Raw genomic sequence first — 18,416 nt, 5'->3', positions numbered from 1 at the left:
CACCCATCTCATTAGTATGAAAATTTGTTTTTGTCTTTAATAAATAATAAAATAAATATGTATATCAAAGAATTGTCTTGAAATAAATTGTTTTATGATTTCTTCTCAGTATGTGGTTTTATTTGTATACCTATTTTATATGCCTGTATACAGTCGGTGGCGAAAGAACAAAGTTTTTAATATAAATTTAAGTATTATATTATTATTACAATAGAAACTCTATTATCCGAACGGTTTGCAATAATAATAATAGAACGTGTAGCGTTGTACATATACAAAGATAAATTCTCCATATAATTGGAATTACTACGTCATCTGTCGATTACAGCGCCGCGAAACTAGATCATATACGTAAGCCTAACATTACGATAGATCTTGAGTAAATTAATTTAACTTCAAATACAGTAATTGTATTACAATATTTGTAGTGTATAAAGCTTTAAATTACAGTGCTGAGCAATCCAAAACACAAAAACGGGTTTCAAGATTAACCGAAAGACGCCGGTCCCATCACATTCGGATTATCGAGTTTCCCTGTAATATATATACATACGTGTATACACTGTGTATGTGTATTTGCTGAATATTGATTATAATTTATGGTCAATAGTCCTATAGTTAGCAATAGAATGAAAAGAGGCAAGGCGCATAGGGGCGCCATCTGAAAGCCATGGATATAACTTGTTATTTATTAGTATATATACATCAAATCTTTTTATATTTTTAATTTATAAATAATAATTATAGGTAATTTGGCTATTTTTGCAGCGACGTAACCGGAAATTAGTTGAAACAGATGATAATCGTGTAGCGTAACACGTGGTTTGTAGAAATGCTAATGCCATGTTCAAGAACTGTGTTTTTGGCTATTTTTTTGAGATTTCAGTTATATATACTCGTATATAAACAATTATAGAACATATTTAAATATCTGTATATTTAAATTACATTTATATATACCACAAATGGATTTTCAAGAGATTCCGCATCGTTTTTTGAAGGGAATAACTTTTGGAATCTATTCGTCCGAAGAATTACGTAAATTCAGCGTAATTGAAATTACAAGCATTAAAACTTTTGACGCTCTCGGACATCCAGCAGCAAATGGCTTACATGATCCAGCTTTAGGTGAGGTTTAATTACCATTTCTATTTGTTTGCATTATTTCCACAGATTTTAATTGAAATTTATAAAATTTACAGGCCCTTCTGAATTCAATGAACTCTGTAAAACGTGTGGACTAAGTCAATTTCATTGCCCCGGACATTTTGGACATATTAATTTGCCATTGCCTGTTTTCAATCCATTTTTACTTACTATTTTACATAAAGTAAGTGTTTGTGTAATTTAGTCGGTTAAATTTCAGATGTGTATACTGTCATGGTGGCAGTCCCGACTGTTCATACTCCCGACTGACTCCTCCCGGAGGGGAGCCGCTGGCAGGCCGACTTGTGCCAAATGTCACTAGTTATTGATTCATGATAGTACTTGAACACACGTATCAATAACTAGTTTGAAGTGCTGCCATGACAGTATACGCATCTGAAATTTAACCATTTAGTCTTAATAAGTATTATAAAAGTGTCGAATATTATCTAATTTAATAAAATTAGCTAAAATAATTTAAAGATTCTGATATTTAATCCAATCCAGCTTATCAGTTTTTAATTCTTTTACTCAGACTCATTCGTAAAAGCGTAATACGAGATTTAGTCAAAAAGTTCCAGGACTGGTGATATGGCGCTACAATCTGCCACATGCTGAACTTGTGCGAACTAGGATGTGTAATAGACAATATTATTCAGTTTTCTGCCAAATTTCATGCCATTATCTTACGTAGTTGTTGTTTCTTGCTATTTAGGTTAGATCTGTGTTCTTGCCAATTTACAATTTTCATTGATTTGTAAAATTAATCGTTTTAAGGACTGTATGAGTGTGAAATTTTTATTTCAAACTTGGCAAGACTGTAGAAGAAAAGAAACTGATTACAGGAGACAAAACATGAATTTACAGCCATGAGCCTGACACCAAACAATTGACTTGGTAGAAAAATCGTGGCTCAACTAGACCAAAGAAAGCATGCCAAGTAAAGTTTAATCTCAAGAACATGCTCGTATTTTTTTTCAATAGGGAGGGAAATTTCTTCGAGAATTTGTTCCACAAGGTCAAGCAAATTTTTATACAGATGTTTTGACATGTCTGCATGATAATGTCACAGATGAAAAAGACCAGATCTTTGGAAAGCTCAAAATGTGTTGTTTTATCATGACAATGCCCCTGCTCACACAGCTCTCTCTATTCTACAGTTTCTTGCCAAAGATAAAATGGCTGTGGTGCCCCATCTTCCTTATCTACCAGATTTGGTGCCATATGACTTTCTATTTCCATGGCTGAGAAGTGCCGAAAGGCAGTGATTTAAGAACATTGATGGCATTGAAACACAATCGCAGCGAATGCTTACCATCATCATGAAAAAAGTGTTCCAGAAATGTTTTGAAAACTAGGAGAAATGCTTGAATCTATGTATAGCTGCAGAGGGAACTTATTTTGAAGGTGACAACTCAATAAATTAATATGTACGTCAGACATTTTTTATTGGACCAGTCCCAGAACATTTTGACTGTACCTTGTACATATTATTGGAGCTGTTTTTCAGCTGGTATGTGCCAGTATGCCATACCAGCAGACAGTACAAAAGTATTGATGGCCAGTATATTGGCAGCTGCTTAGTAAGAAACAGTTCTATCATCTGATTATAGAAGCAAGGTTTGAGCCACAACTTCCTTAAAATTCTATTTCTGAAACAAGTTTTTGACTAGGGCAGTCTAGTCTGCAGATGATAAATTGATAATAAAAATCATGGATTAAAGGCAAGCCTAAACTGCAACTTAAATTGTCAAATGTGTGATTTAGACAAAGAAATAATCGTTTTAATTTATTTAGTTTAACATAAAAATGGATATTTGTGACAGATTAAATCAATAAGAACATAGAAATAATAACATGATCAGCGTTAAAAAAATATATATTAAGGAATCAAATCCACTTGAAATTTATCCTGACACTAAATCCAGGATAGACAAGTTTTAAAACCTTGATTTGTCTATATTTTACACACTATACAACATGGATTTCAGCATTTTAATAAGGCTTGATCTTTAAGATCTGATTGGCAACTATTACTGTATTTAATAAAGTGATGTGAAAATAAATATGTATAATTAACAGCTGTTTCTTTTTATATAGTATGATTTTTTCAAAATATCAATTAATAACAGCCTTTCAATTATCCCAGATCTTGATCTATTCTTATGGTAAATGACAAGAAATTATGAATTTTCTGCCATGCATGTTTTTTAGTATTTGTCAAATGTATGTTATATCCTTTTTCTTCTGTTTCTAGGTGAACCTTAATTAACTATTAAAGCTGTATCCTCATCAAAAAAGTTTTTTGCTGACTGTACTACTAGCTCTTATTTTCTGCCATCTCTGATCTCATCACGAAAACATTAATTGCTTAAAAATGTTAAAATAACAGGGAAGAGCATTCATTAAGCCACAGTTCTGTTAAGAATATTTTTATTTGTATTTGTTACAATATGTTTTAAGAGAGAAATATTGTCTGGTAATTGTCTGACTGCTACATCTTTGTCAAGAAACAAGGTATAGAGAAGTGCTAATGATGATTTGAATGGGAAAGTTAAAAATGTGGTTACTAAAGGCAACTGTAAGATAGATATATACAAAAAAAATTTGTAAAAGTTTTATACACTTGAATAATTACATATTTTTTTTTCTAAAAAATAATCAGTTTGCAGTTTATTTGAAACACATTGGGTAATGCAATCCACAAATTCTAGAGAGCTTCCAGTTATCCGTCACTGTATATTTTACTTATATAGAATATAAGTAAAAGTAGAATATAGTTGATAATTACAAGTAATATTGAATGAGGATAAATAAAATATTTCTTGAGGCAGTGGCCTCTTCCTTCTCTGGATTGATAATCATTGTACGGAAGATGATATACTAGCCATTGAGATAACTTACTTGGAATAATTACTGCATCTTTAATGGTGGAATTTTTGGAAGTACACTAATGTTTTTAACCCTGTTAATAGATTAAAAAAAATTAACATTCTTCCAAAAATTTCACCATTAGAGGTACCGTAATTAGTTTGGTAACCATTGTAACTTGAATGCAAGCGATTGTTTCTCTGTACTTAAAACATCTAAAATTATGGTTTATAAATTCACTCAATCAGAAAAATAAGTTAAATATACAACTGAGACTGACAGCAAATAATCTATATACCTACAGTATATTATCTCTAAGTTTAAACTATTGTCCTATTAGCAATTTCTCACCTTAGATTTTTGAATTAAACAATATAAAGAAGTCTTGCTTTCATTCATTCAGTAAGCTAATTCATTATAAAATACATTATAATAATTTTGCAAATAATTTATTTTTACCCAATATACAAATAATTTTTCTTTTCCTTGATACTTTTATCTTTTAATATTGGACTTTAAATTGAGCACAGCCACATTGAAGGGTCAGGGAATTTGTGCAAAGTTGGTCAGGGAAAGTCATGAAATTTAAAATGAAAATTTGAGTAGGAACCCTATACAGCAGTGTTTTTCAACCTTCTTGAATACGCGACCCCTTTACAAGTTAAAAATTTTGGCGATCCCCACAGGACCATATTAAAACTATATCATTGATTTTAAAATCTACATATTTAACTTTCTTTCTGTTGAGACCTAAATATCAATCGAAAATCCAATTGTACTGTAAAATAAACAGGCCCAGCCTTCTCAACGAAATTGTAGGTTTACTTTATTGTAGTGTAGGACCTACAAACACTTGTCTTTTTTTTTACCTGCGACCCCCCGTGTAAGGCTTTGTGACCCCTCTGGGGGTCGCGACCCACAGGCTGAAAAACACTGCTATACAGTATAATGTTGGGCAAAATATAGGCAATAATAATAATGAATTACTGATTAATTTGTCTTTAGAGGGAAGTGTTAGGCGCCATCTTGTATTAAATTTAATAATTATAATTTAATTAAATAATTTTAGGATAAACTGGAAGGAAAGAATTGGCCCGGAGTTGGATTCGTATCCGTAACTTTGCCATGCGGAAGTTGCAGGTTCAAGAACTAGAAATCGTAACTTGTTAACTTATTATTGATGAGTGTAACAAGTTTGGAAAATTATACTGCTTTTAATGGAAATGCCATGAAATTGCAATGATGAAAATGGTTTACAAGCAGAAAAACATGTATTTATAATGAAACAGTTTTACCAGACTAATTATATTATCAATGTTCAGCTTTGATTTGAATGAAATTCAAGTGCAGAATAGAACCAAATAAGTTTGCAATAAACTGAGTAATGGAGAAGTTTGAAAAATAGGGAGTGTTAGTAAGAAGTCTTTTGGAATATAAGAAAGCATTTTGTATGTTGTGCAAGTATTGATAAGAAATATAATGGTACATTCAAAAAGTTTTACAGAATAGATTTTTGTCATGTTTTTTATTGAATATATACATTTAGACAAGACTATCCTTAAAGTATTCATCTTCTATGACAACGCACTTTATCCAACAGTTGTACGGTTTTTTAAAAATGTCCTGGAACCTGAAATGCATTTTCTTCAGCAGAAATTATCTATCTCTATTGATGAATTATTGGTCTTTTATATATGTTTCAATGTGGGGAAGGAGGTGGACCTTGTAAGCTGCAGATAATGTTTCCAGAATTTGTTGAGGTGTCTTTAAAAGGACACAAAATTTAATGTTCTTTGTTCAATACTAGAAGTTTTATATTCTATAGTCCAAAATATCATTTTCATCATGTCACAAAATGCATGTACTATACAGTAGAACCTCGGTTAACGAACTTAATTCATTCCACGACTCTGTTCATTAACCGAATTGTTTGTTAACCAAAGCAATTTTTCCCATAAAAATTAATGTAAATACAATTTATCTGTTCTATCCTCTAAAATTTTTGTAATTTTATTTGTGAAATGGGTTTTCTTTGATGAAAATATAGGAAAACATAGTATCTATAATTACAGCAACAAACATATAAACTTTATTTAATAAAATAGCACTGTACAGTACATACCTTCATTTGTTGTAGTTGGTGGCAGAGGAGTGATGTACAGAGCTTGGTACATTAGGAACTCTAAGCTACCAAGCTTAGAGTTCCTTCTAAGCTTGGTAGCTTAGAAGGAAAACCCCTCCAAAACAATAACGGGTAGCATTCATTGGGGATTCTTTGAGTCAAGGTCTCTTTTGGTAAGGAACAAGAAATTGATCTAAAGTTAATTGTCTTACTCTTTTAATTAAAATTTTTCTCAAATGCAATAGTGCATTGTCATTCATATCATATNAGGGGGTGTATCAAGCACCGGGCGCCACTCGCAGAGGGGCGCCCAAATGGTCTCCAAGACAAACTATATGTGTTTCTGGAGGGGGCGCCAATAAAGTGTCGTGCCCCGAGCGCCAGTTATGTTCGCTACGCTACTGACCAAGGGGGCGCCATAATAGGATCTCGCTCCATCCTAAAACTTGCCTCGGGCCGGCACTGTTCAGTAGTAATTACCGAATAAAAAGCAAATTGTGGGATGTTCCCCATGAATCCCAAGTTCGGGGAATTTTGCCCCATCATCCGCCTCTCGTCGCCCCTGACATGAAGATCTAAAACGATGAAGTACAGTTCGGTTGGCGCTCGGCGACAACCTCCGACCGAACGCTTTCAATATGCCGTTTAGTAAAATCGTTATAAAATGTTTTAATCCGCATAAATTTGAGCTTTTGTTAACATTTTGAATACAAGTCATTCGTTTCTAGACCTAGTAATTTTTTTCTAGGAGCGTCTGCAGTGCCGGATGAAGAAAAGAAGAAAATACTGCTTTTTCGGCGTTTTTTACACTTTTCAATTGTTTATATTTCGGCAATCCTTTCGTAGAAAATCCTGAAATTTTGCACACTATCTAAGAAAACGATTATCTTTCGAATGCGATATTCACAATTAACTTTAAACGATTGGGGGCAGAGAAATCGACCCCGAAAATCCGCAACTCTGATTCTTGAGTGACTTTTTACTTGGCGCGGAGTCACTACCGTGTCTCCATACATATATAAAAAAAGATAAATAATTATACTTTAAATTAGATGAATAAATATTAATTTAAAACCTTTATAATTTATAAATAATAATTATAGGTAATTTGGCTATTTTTGCAGCGACGTAACCGGAAATTAGTTGAAACAGATGATAATCGTGTAGCGTAACACNAAGAATGAACTGCATGCATCGATGAATCAAAATTCACATATTGCTAACATCGATTCAGGATCGATGTTTCAAAAACATCGGAAGGTCGATGCATCGACGAACAAAAACATCGTTGTGTCGATGTCACATCGATGCATCGCACAGCACTATGTACAATATTTTCGGAGACAAAATCGTGAAGACAATAAAGCCATTAATAAATTTGATCACCTGGTTGAATAGTGACAAATACATTTAAAAATTGGATGGCTTTTACTTAAAAATATGTGATTATGTAATATATAAATCATTTAAAGTAAAATTATCATTTATCTCAGCTGATTATTTACTAATAAAGAAAACAGTTTAAAATCTAACCTCCAGGCAAATGATTTCTCTTTTGATGTAACCCATTCGAACACTTTCTGGAATAAGTTTCTTATTAAAGTTATTTAAATACCAAACTTTCAACGTTTCTCTGTAAAAATTTTTAAAAATGTAAGATTAAGTTGCACTAATAAAATATTAAATATGATAACTTTTGCATAATTTAAACTGTGTAAGCATGGCTGAATTAACCATTAAGCAAAATAAGCATCAAGAAAAGGGGCATGACAGAAATTTTTTATTTCCTAATTTACCATTTCGTGCAAAATTGAAAATGGTGCAACTGAACCAGAGTGCACAGAAAGGGATCCCCACAATAAATGAAAAAAATAAAGTACAGTATTTATTGGCGTATAAGGTTCACCTTTTTATTTTTAAATGTGTCAAAAATATATTTTATGTTTTATTATTATTTATATTTTGAGTTACAAGTATAATTTATGGGGGTATCAAAATTTTAAATGCATAGGACTTCTAAACGTCTTAATTCGGTCCTATTTACCTTCCACCTGTAACCAATACTTTATCGAATATGTTACCGCATTTCAGGATATTAGCTCTGCCTTCTTTACCAGTTGTTGCAGGCAAACCACACAAAAGTTTTCTATCTTCTATGTTGTAACAAACGATACTGTAAAATATTTTTCAATTATATAAATATATCAGAAAAAAATAATTCTTACATAATATTTATAAGACTGAAACTTACTTTCCATCGTCTTCGCCACCGAGGGAAAAAAGATAGCGATCATTAGGAGAAAAAGATAATGAAAGGACTTTTACTCTGTGAATAGTATATCTGTCGATTTCCTTTTTATCATGAAAATCCCAAAGTATCACACAAGTCTGTGTAATAATGTTATAAAAATTAATCCATATTCAATTAGAACGGATTAGAATATATTTTAAAAACTCACTTTATAATTCATGAGAGTTTCTTGGCCAGATGCTATATAATGCCCATTCTTAGATACTGCCAAACAGGTAATAGAATTTGAATGCCCATTTAAAAAACATTCTTTCTTGTGAAGAATATCCTTGATCACAATAGTATTTCCTAATCCATACAGTAAATGGATTTTATCCGGATGAACTATCAATCCATGTTTTATATTACCTAAAAGCATTAAAAATAAACAAAAATACCTAAAAGTGAAATTACAAGTCCATCCGAAAAATTCCAAAAGTTCTATGTCTAGGTCTTGAGTTCTTTCTATGACGAGCATGGCTTATATAATTTATTTTATTTTTAATTCTTTCCATGAGAGCACTTTTTAACACTTTGAGACTCTCCATATTAGTAGATACATGCTTAGTGCTCGTTCATGAAACGTCTAAGAGTCTGATCGGGACGCGAATAAAGGTTAAACTATTAGAAATTTTTATGCATGATTTGCCCTGATATATTGGGACGTCCCTTATTATCGGTCATCCATTTTGAGTTTGGTTAAACTCGTGATAAGCATGTTAAAATACTCTCTAAATGCTCATAGGACGATAAGAGTTCTTAAATAAAGTCAATAATAAAATACTGTATTTCAATTACCTTGAAATCCTATAGTTGAAATTAATTCCACATTTGGAAGAGATTCGTCAATATCATCATTTTTATCTAAGAAAAATAAAATATAAATATTAATCAATGGGTTACACACAACTTTCTGCTTCCTAATTTTCCATTGTAGTTTCTAGTACGATTCATTAATACTATGTAAACCGTGCCGCTTGATTGCCAACATGGAAGTGAATCGTGCTTCCATCAGGAGGACCGAATTAAAGATGTATGCTTTGTTCAGAGATGCTCTTGCCTTATATTAAATCGAATAATAATAAAAATGTTACATAATTATATTGGTAAGTTTCTATCTCTGAATGAGGAGTTGCAACTTCACTTATTCAGAGCTAGAATCTTACTTATTTCCTTCACTTTATAATAAATAAATAAATAAAAAAACAGTCGTGTTAAAATATAAATTTTTTGTATTTTTTTTACATGCTAGAGCAATTTACAAGGAATAAATACAGCAAGCCATCTCCATCTTTTATGCTCTCAACACTTGTCTTGATGGTGGGTTTCGAATTTTTGATTAAAATTCGAAACCCATCATCAAGATTTTTGATTAAAAGTATATGGATTTTTTTCATAGCAAATTATACAGTATTTCTTCACTAATAAAGAAAACAATTTAATGCTATTTTATCCGAGGGAAGTTTTTATCACTGTTATTATCCGGAAGTTTAGAATACAGAATGAATCTAAATTGAGAAAAATCGACTTTATACACTAAAAACACATTTAAAACTGTTACTTATTCTTGTTATTATCTATCTTTGATACATAGAATTTAACATATTAACTTACAGTTGTAACAATAATCACAATAAAAGGTTCAATACCTTCATTCTGTACTAACTTTATAAAACTTAGAAATAATCGATTTAAAATGCTGTATAAGGCTTTATACTCAAAGTTTATTAATCTATTAAGCTAATTATAAAAAGTATTCAAATACTAGAACTTAATCAGCATATCAGTAGTAAATATTCAGATGGCATTTACCTTTAAAACTGTCAATTAAAATGCTAATGTGTATCATAAATATTGATATTCCTATTATAAGAAAGGATAAATACAATGTTATATTTGGAGGATGGATCAACACAATGCTTACAATTACTTACATAGGAAGGGTGGAGTTAAATTAACGTATATTTTATATTTGAATGCCCTTTGTGTCGTTCACAAATAACATGTAGCCTATAATCTATTCAGAGATCCGATAGATCAATTAATTGTTGCGTGCTATGAAATTTGATACACAGCATACAATACTGTACTCAGACTTTGCCCTTCTTTCTACTGCACACCACAGTATCATCTTTGATATTTAATTAAGTATAAATTTCAGAATTTAGGTACTTAAAATCTGTAAAGGTTTGTTTATTTTTTAATGAACTAATTCATTTGTATTCGTTCTCCTCTTCCAGCCATCCTGAAAACAGACAAATCTGCATAATCAATGAATTAAAATAACCAAATTTTGCACCCATATTCGAATAAACTAATACGAAATTAATCAAATCCCGTTTTTACGATGGATTTAAACATTCTGACAATAAGCAAGCCTCCTTTTGTATGTTGACTATCTGCAGGGCTGGACTTAAAACTTGTGACCCTAAGTTATAATATATAACAAGCCTTTTTCTCTGATGATAGATGTAAAAATGCGAGGCCCAAGTTGCAACTTATGTGCAAATCCGACCCTGAGTTTAGGGCCTAGCATATTTACATATATCATCTGGTAGAGAGGAAGGGCCTGTTATATTATACTCACAAGTCTGTGTCAAGTTATACAGTTCAAAGTTATAATTCTTATTGATGACCCTCCTAAACTCGTTTAACGACGGTCGTAAAGCGGGGTAGGACAAACTTAATGCAAAATGTAATGGTAATCTCTTTAGATATTAAAATTTTAAAGTAATTAATATATTTTTTCTCCTCCTAATGATTCATTATGTCGTTATTTATATCAAAGTTAATTAAAATGTGAAAAAGTAATTAGAAAAAGAATTCTTACTGGAAAGCGCCATATTGCTTTTTTGTTAGGTTCTATTTAATACCGTTGCTATAGCAACATAAACATCAACTACAATTTAAAACACTTGTAAGAATTTGTATTTTTTGTTTTTTTTTTAATTCTGACATTAAATAACTGTTAACTTCTTTTATTATTATTTAAATCTCTAAATGTATAATTAATATCATTATAAATATTTATAATGAAAGATTCAATAACAATTATTAAAATATAAACATTTGACAGAATTTTTTTTTTAATGTAAATGAATTAAAACTTTAAACAATGTCAAGAAAAAATTGATAAAATCCTTAAGAATATTTCTTTTTAAATGTATAATGCTTTACATTAAGTATTCATTTTTTGTATGTTAACCATCAACATCAATATTGTTACCAAACAAATTAATATAAGAATTAAAATTTCTCACAAATTAATTATTATTTTAGTAATTTTGGATTAATATCAATTTACTTTTCTTAATTTGTAATGGATATTTGCAAATTAATTAAAATTACTTTACACTTATAAGCAGTGCTGCTGCCTGCTTCTGGTGGAACTACCTGGCGGAGCCTTCTTTTTACCCTAGATTACCATAAATTGAGGAAACTCTCCGAGCTCGAACTAGAGCTCACACTCACATAAGACGCAGATCTATAATTCTATGACGCAGATCCCTGTACTATTATCGTGAAATAATAATCAGAACAATTCTTAATTCATTGTTTTTAAAAATCTTAATAACTAAAATATCTTAGGATTTTTAGGCTTTATCAGAGGTATTAATTTACATCTGATATGGAGTGCCAATGGTCCAATGGCATGAAGGTTGAAAAAAGTGAAATCCTACTAGGGTGTAATATACAGTGTACACCTGTGTACCTAGCACCAATAGGCTTTATTTCTTTAGCTTCTGTTGTCCTATCCTAAAATCCTCCAGCTATAGGGGAAAACAGAACAGTTTTAGGCTAAAACTTTTTCTGGCAAAACTTATGCGATGGGTAATAACATCAGATCATTGAGCAGGTTTACCCTAGATTTACCCTAAATATAAAACTACCCTAAACATTACCCTGAGAGGTTGAAATTACCCTAGAAACAGCAGCACTGCTTATAAGTTTTATAGAATCTCATTACTAGTTTCTATTTGTTTACGCTATTCCTAGAATTCTCTGATGCATGGCCGCGAACTCCGCTGGCGGTACACTGGGAACAGAGCCGGCACACCCAGCGACCGCTCGGTATGCTTTTCAGACCCACGCAAAATGTGTGATAGCCCCTGTCACAGTTATCACAGAACATCATTTTGTCTTCGTCATAAGGATCCATACACAACATGCAAGTTTTACAGTCCATACATTGCCACGGATAAGTTTTAATAGCTTCTACCATCGAAGACGACAAATCTAAGCAGGAAGGATGGTTACTGTTATTACATTCAGAGCAATGTATCAGTTCTTCTGACTTTCCTTCTTTATTTACTTCACTGTTTCCTTGACACACTTTACAAATTGCATTTGGTTTATGTTTTTGTCTATATGTTGTCGGAGGAATGAGGATATTTTTCTGGGATACAGAATATGTACTACTCTTCGATTTTGTCATTTCGGATCCTGAACTACTCTCTCCGCTACCGTGCGTACACTGACTTGATGAACAAGAAATTTCGGATGCAGAGCTTTCTTCTGAATCCGACTGGCTTCCATCCGAACTGGGCTGCACGTAAACGGTTCCTAATTCTTGTGGAGGGCCGTATAATACTGTGTTAACCGGTAAATACTTTAATTCTTGGGAACTGTATTTCCTATAATAATCCTGATACTGACCCGGTAAAAGAGCAACCGGATATAATCCCATCGTCGGACCATCCTTGTTAAGTTTAGTTATTCTATTATTAGGGTAATGGATAGTATATGTTTGTAAATCAAATGATGCTTTCCTTTCTTCTTTTCTTTCATGATTTAAATGCGTATTATATTCAGCAGCTGAATGAACAGCTTTTTTAACAAACTCAGACATTTTATTTTTATCTACATTAGGAGGAGCATACTCCTTAAACTTTTCGCTGACAGACTGTCTTTCCTTTTCTTGTAACATTTGAAGATACTCATGAAATTTATCAGGAAAATCCTTACTGATTAATTCTAAAATATCATCAGCTTTTATGGCGGTGAGACCGAGCTCACACTGCATCTCGGACACGACTCCCTTCTCCTTCAAGTACCTCCTCTCTTCAGGCTCCACGACTCTTCTAGTGAGATCCGGATACCTTCTCCTAAAGGATTTAATACATAAAAAGTCAGAGATCTGTTCTTGTAGTATGTAATAATCTCCTTTCCCGACCGGCCACTGATATTCAAATAGATCATTTATGTTGAAATGTCTAGTCGTATTGGCCACTTCGTCGTCAAAGTATCTTCTTTTGAAGGAGCTTCGGTAACTTCTATGACTGCTGAAGCTATTCTGAGAATCTTCATCCAGAACGACCTCCTTTAAGTTTCCTGATGTATTCCTGCAGCTGTCGACACTCCACGAGCTTCTTGCATCTTCCTCGAAGCACTGAACACCTGATGCTCGCTTCCTATACAAATCAGGAACCAAACGAGGCGTTAAAATCATTTTGGGACGATCTAAAATACTTTCCATAATTCCCTCCGAAGGAAACGAATTAAATGAATCGCCGCTCTCCATTAGTTCGGATCCACTTAAATAATTATTTGCTGCCCAAAATGAATCTTCGCTCATTACGAATAAATCGTTATTTCTTTATCTAAAAACAAGCTCATCTCCTCTCCTGATCTAAACATTGTAAAAAAAAATAATAAAATAAAAATCAAAATAAAAAAGAAAGAAAATTCTGACAGCTCCCCCTGCTGAGAGCTTTACGTTATCGGCGATCTTCATTAAATTAATTTCAAATGATAATAAATTAAATTTCTAATTATAAAAACTTTGCTATGTCAAATAATCGGTAATTAATTAATAAATAAATTTATGCGAAATATAAATTTACTCTTATTAAGTTATTTAATTTTTAATTTATTTTTACGAATAGATATGTAACCTTTCCTCGAGATTAAATTTTAAATTATTAATATTATTATTACTAAATTTTAAAAATTGTAATAAAATCTTTTATAGATTGTTTTTGATTAACGATTGTGTTATTATATCAAGCAGGGGCGTCGAGAGACGTCTCCAGACGCGGGACAAACAAAATTTACATAGAATCAAGTAAATAAATTACAGTATTTGAAGATTTACTTTTATGGATATACTGTATTTCTTTTTTTTTACGAAATAAAGAACAATAGTTATCGTTAAGCATTTATGTTACAATAGTGCTTCAGTAGCAGAGCCGGCCCCACCATAGGGCGAAAGGAGCAGCCGCTCCAGGCGCTAAGTCCTAGGGGGCGCCTCAGTGGTAAAGAAAATTAAAGGGTATAAATTTGGGGCAACCAAGGGCAAAGGGCAGTGGCGTAGCAAGAGGGTGTATCAAGCACCGGGCGCCACTCGCAGAGGGGCGCCCAAATGGTCTCCAAGACAAACTATATGTGTTTCTGGAGGGGGCGCCAATAAAGTGTCGTGCCCCGAGCGCCAGTTATGTTCGCTACGCTACTGACCAAGGGGGCGCCATAATAGGATCTCGCTCCATCCTAAAACTTGCCTCGGGCCGGCACTGTTCAGTAGTAATTACCGAATAAAAAGCAAATTGTGGGATGTTCCCCATGAATCCCAAGTTCGGGGAATTTTGCCCCATCATCCGCCTCTCGTCGCCCCTGACATGAAGATCTAAAACGATGAAGTACAGTTCGGTTGGCGCTCGGCGACAACCTCCGACCGAACGCTTTCAATATGCCGTTTAGTAAAATCGTTATAAAATGTTTTAATCCGCATAAATTTGAGCTTTTGTTAACATTTTGAATACAAGTCATTCGTTTCTAGACCTAGTAATTTTTTTCTAGGAGCGTCTGCAGTGCCGGATGAAGAAAAGAAGAAAATACTGCTTTTTCGGCGTTTTTTACACTTTTCAATTGTTTATATTTCGGCAATCCTTTCGTAGAAAATCCTGAAATTTTGCACACTATCTAAGAAAACGATTATCTTTCGAATGCGATATTCACAATTAACTTTAAACGATTGGGGGCAGAGAAATCGACCCCGAAAATCCGCAACTCTGATTCTTGAGTGACTTTTTACTTGGCGCGGAGTCACTACCGTGTCTCCATACATATATAAAAAAAGATAAATAATTATACTTTAAATTAGATGAATAAATATTAATTTAAAACCTTTATAATTTATAAATAATAATTATAGGTAATTTGGCTATTTTTGCAGCGACGTAACCGGAAATTAGTTGAAACAGATGATAATCGTGTAGCGTAACACGTGGTTTGTAGAAATGCTAATGCCATGTTCAAGAACTGTGTTTTTGGCTATTTTTTTGAGATTTCAGTTATATATACTCGTATATAAACAATTATAGAACATATTTAAATATCTGTATATTTAAATTACATTTATATATACCACAAATGGATTTTCAAGAGATTCCGCATCGTTTTTTGAAGGGAATAACTTTTGGAATCTATTCGTCCGAAGAATTACGTAAATTCAGCGTAATTGAAATTACAAGCATTAAAACTTTTGACGCTCTCGGACATCCAGCAGCAAATGGCTTACATGATCCAGCTTTAGGTGAGGTTTAATTACCATTTCTATTTGTTTGCATTATTTCCACAGATTTTAATTGAAATTTATAAAATTTACAGGCCCTTCTGAATTCAATGAACTCTGTAAAACGTGTGGACTAAGTCAATTTCATTGCCCCGGACATTTTGGACATATTAATTTGCCATTGCCTGTTTTCAATCCATTTTTACTTACTATTTTACATAAAGTAAGTGTTTGTGTAATTTAGTCGGTTAAATTTCAGATGTGTATACTGTCATGGTGGCAGTCCCGACTGTTCATACTCCCGACTGACTCCTCCCGGAGGGGAGCCGCTGGCAGGCCGACTTGTGCCAAATGTCACTAGTTATTGATTCATGATAGTACTTGAACACACGTATCAATAACTAGTTTGAAGTGCTGCCATGACAGTATACGCATCTGAAATTTAACCATTTAGTCTTAATAAGTATTATAAAAGTGTCGAATATTATCTAATTTAATAAAATTAGCTAAAATAATTTAAAGATTCTGATATTTAATCCAATCCAGCTTATCAGTTTTTAATTCTTTTACTCAGACTCATTCGTAAAAGCGTAATACGAGATTTAGTCAAAAAGTTCCAGGACTGGTGATATGGCGCTACAATCTGCCACATGCTGAACTTGTGCGAACTAGGATGTGTAATAGACAATATTATTCAGTTTTCTGCCAAATTTCATGCCATTATCTTACGTAGTTGTTGTTTCTTGCTATTTAGGTTAGATCTGTGTTCTTGCCAATTTACAATTTTCATTGATTTGTAAAATTAATCGTTTTAAGGACTGTATGAGTGTGAAATTTTTATTTCAAACTTGGCAAGACTGTAGAAGAAAAGAAACTGATTACAGGAGACAAAACATGAATTTACAGCCATGAGCCTGACACCAAACAATTGACTTGGTAGAAAAATCGTGGCTCAACTAGACCAAAGAAAGCATGCCAAGTAAAGTTTAATCTCAAGAACATGCTCGTATTTTTTTTCAATAGGGAGGGAAATTTCTTCGAGAATTTGTTCCACAAGGTCAAGCAAATTTTTATACAGATGTTTTGACATGTCTGCATGATAATGTCACAGATGAAAAAGACCAGATCTTTGGAAAGCTCAAAATGTGTTGTTTTATCATGACAATGCCCCTGCTCACACAGCTCTCTCTATTCTACAGTTTCTTGCCAAAGATAAAATGGCTGTGGTGCCCCATCTTCCTTATCTACCAGATTTGGTGCCATATGACTTTCTATTTCCATGGCTGAGAAGTGCCGAAAGGCAGTGATTTAAGAACATTGATGGCATTGAAACACAATTGCAGCGAATGCTTACCATCATCATGAAAAAAGTGTTCCAGAAATGTTTTGAAAACTAGGAGAAATGCTTGAATCTATGTATAGCTGCAGAGGGAACTTATTTTGAAGGTGACAACTCAATAAATTAATATGTACGTCAGACATTTTTTATTGGACCAGTCCCAGAACATTTTGACTGTACCTTGTACATATTATTGGAGCTGTTTTTCAGCTGGTATGTGCCAGTATGCCATACCAGCAGACAGTACAAAAGTATTGATGGCCAGTATATTGGCAGCTGCTTAGTAAGAAACAGTTCTATCATCTGATTATAGAAGCAAGGTTTGAGCCACAACTTCCTTAAAATTCTATTTCTGAAACAAGTTTTTGACTAGGGCAGTCTAGTCTGCAGATGATAAATTGATAATAAAAATCATGGATTAAAGGCAAGCCTAAACTGCAACTTAAATTGTCAAATGTGTGATTTAGACAAAGAAATAATCGTTTTAATTTATTTAGTTTAACATAAAAATGGATATTTGTGACAGATTAAATCAATAAGAACATAGAAATAATAACATGATCAGCGTTAAAAAAATATATATTAAGGAATCAAATCCACTTGAAATTTATCCTGACACTAAATCCAGGATAGACAAGTTTTAAAACCTTGATTTGTCTATATTTTACACACTATACAACATGGATTTCAGCATTTTAATAAGGCTTGATCTTTAAGATCTGATTGGCAACTATTACTGTATTTAATAAAGTGATGTGAAAATAAATATGTATAATTAACAGCTGTTTCTTTTTATATAGTATGATTTTTTCAAAATATCAATTAATAACAGCCTTTCAATTATCCCAGATCTTGATCTATTCTTATGGTAAATGACAAGAAATTATGAATTTTCTGCCATGCATGTTTTTTAGTATTTGTCAAATGTATGTTATATCCTTTTTCTTCTGTTTCTAGGTGAACCTTAATTAACTATTAAAGCTGTATCCTCATCAAAAAAGTTTTTTGCTGACTGTACTACTAGCTCTTATTTTCTGCCATCTCTGATCTCATCACGAAAACATTAATTGCTTAAAAATGTTAAAATAACAGGGAAGAGCATTCATTAAGCCACAGTTCTGTTAAGAATATTTTTATT

At 32.6% G+C, this 18,416-nt stretch overlaps 4 protein-coding genes across 7 annotated transcripts in view; 2 read left to right on the top strand and 2 right to left on the bottom strand.

The window, feature by feature from the left end:
- Nucleotides 1-818: 818 nt before the first annotated feature.
- LOC111613989 (DNA-directed RNA polymerase I subunit RPA1-like) lies at nucleotides 819-3,741 on the top strand. Of its 3 annotated transcripts, XR_002754858.1 has the most exons (4): nucleotides 819-1,128; nucleotides 1,203-1,330; nucleotides 1,682-1,784; nucleotides 1,862-2,002. XR_002754858.1 is itself a non-coding variant. In XM_023355348.1 (3 exons), the coding sequence occupies exons 1-3, from the start codon at nucleotides 966-968 to the stop codon at nucleotides 3,416-3,418; spliced, it is 306 nt and encodes a 101-aa protein (XP_023211116.1). In that variant the 5' UTR covers nucleotides 819-965; the 3' UTR covers nucleotides 3,419-3,741. The 3 variants fall into 3 exon arrangements, 2 of the variants coding, with proteins under 2 accessions (XP_023211116.1, XP_023211117.1); XM_023355348.1 differs by lacking the exons at nucleotides 1,682-1,784; nucleotides 1,862-2,002 and adding an exon at nucleotides 3,404-3,741; XM_023355349.1 differs by having other exon boundaries at nucleotides 1,682-2,002.
- A 3,904-nt stretch (nucleotides 3,742-7,645) lies between these two features.
- On the bottom strand, nucleotides 7,646-11,348 carry LOC111613990 (cilia- and flagella-associated protein 52-like). Of its 2 annotated transcripts, none has more exons than XM_023355351.1 (6): nucleotides 11,260-11,348; nucleotides 9,228-9,293; nucleotides 8,599-8,798; nucleotides 8,391-8,527; nucleotides 8,184-8,312; nucleotides 7,646-7,772 (listed from the first exon to the last, which is right to left on the bottom strand). In XM_023355351.1, the coding sequence occupies exons 1-6, from the start codon at nucleotides 11,270-11,272 to the stop codon at nucleotides 7,661-7,663; spliced, it is 657 nt and encodes a 218-aa protein (XP_023211119.1). In that variant the 5' UTR covers nucleotides 11,273-11,348; the 3' UTR covers nucleotides 7,646-7,660. The 2 variants fall into 2 exon arrangements, with proteins under 2 accessions (XP_023211119.1, XP_023211118.1); XM_023355350.1 differs by lacking the exon at nucleotides 11,260-11,348 and adding an exon at nucleotides 10,242-10,313.
- A 269-nt stretch (nucleotides 11,349-11,617) lies between these two features.
- Nucleotides 11,618-14,114, bottom strand: LOC111613992 (PHD finger protein 10-like). The gene has a single exon (XM_023355353.1). It carries the CDS (start codon nucleotides 14,002-14,004, stop codon nucleotides 12,403-12,405), a length of 1,602 nt encoding a protein of 533 aa, XP_023211121.1. The 5' UTR covers nucleotides 14,005-14,114; the 3' UTR covers nucleotides 11,618-12,402.
- A 1,528-nt stretch (nucleotides 14,115-15,642) lies between these two features.
- Nucleotides 15,643-18,416, top strand: part of LOC111613988 (DNA-directed RNA polymerase I subunit RPA1-like) — a 41,116-nt gene continuing 38,342 nt past the window's right edge. The window contains exons 1-2 of the mRNA XM_023355346.1: nucleotides 15,643-15,960; nucleotides 16,035-16,162. Coding sequence (XP_023211114.1) covers nucleotides 15,798-15,960; nucleotides 16,035-16,162 — 291 coding nt within the window. The 5' untranslated portion in view covers nucleotides 15,643-15,797. The remainder of the gene's footprint in view (nucleotides 15,961-16,034; nucleotides 16,163-18,416) is intronic.

The sequence above is a fragment of the Centruroides sculpturatus genome, unplaced genomic scaffold (assembly GCF_000671375.1).
Source record: "Centruroides sculpturatus isolate CEXI.00-Female unplaced genomic scaffold, Cexi_2.0 scaffold2070, whole genome shotgun sequence".
Lineage (NCBI taxonomy): Eukaryota > Metazoa > Arthropoda > Arachnida > Scorpiones > Buthidae > Centruroides > Centruroides sculpturatus.
Note: the sequence above shows the minus strand (reverse complement) of the source record. Positions and strands in the feature narration are given on the sequence as shown.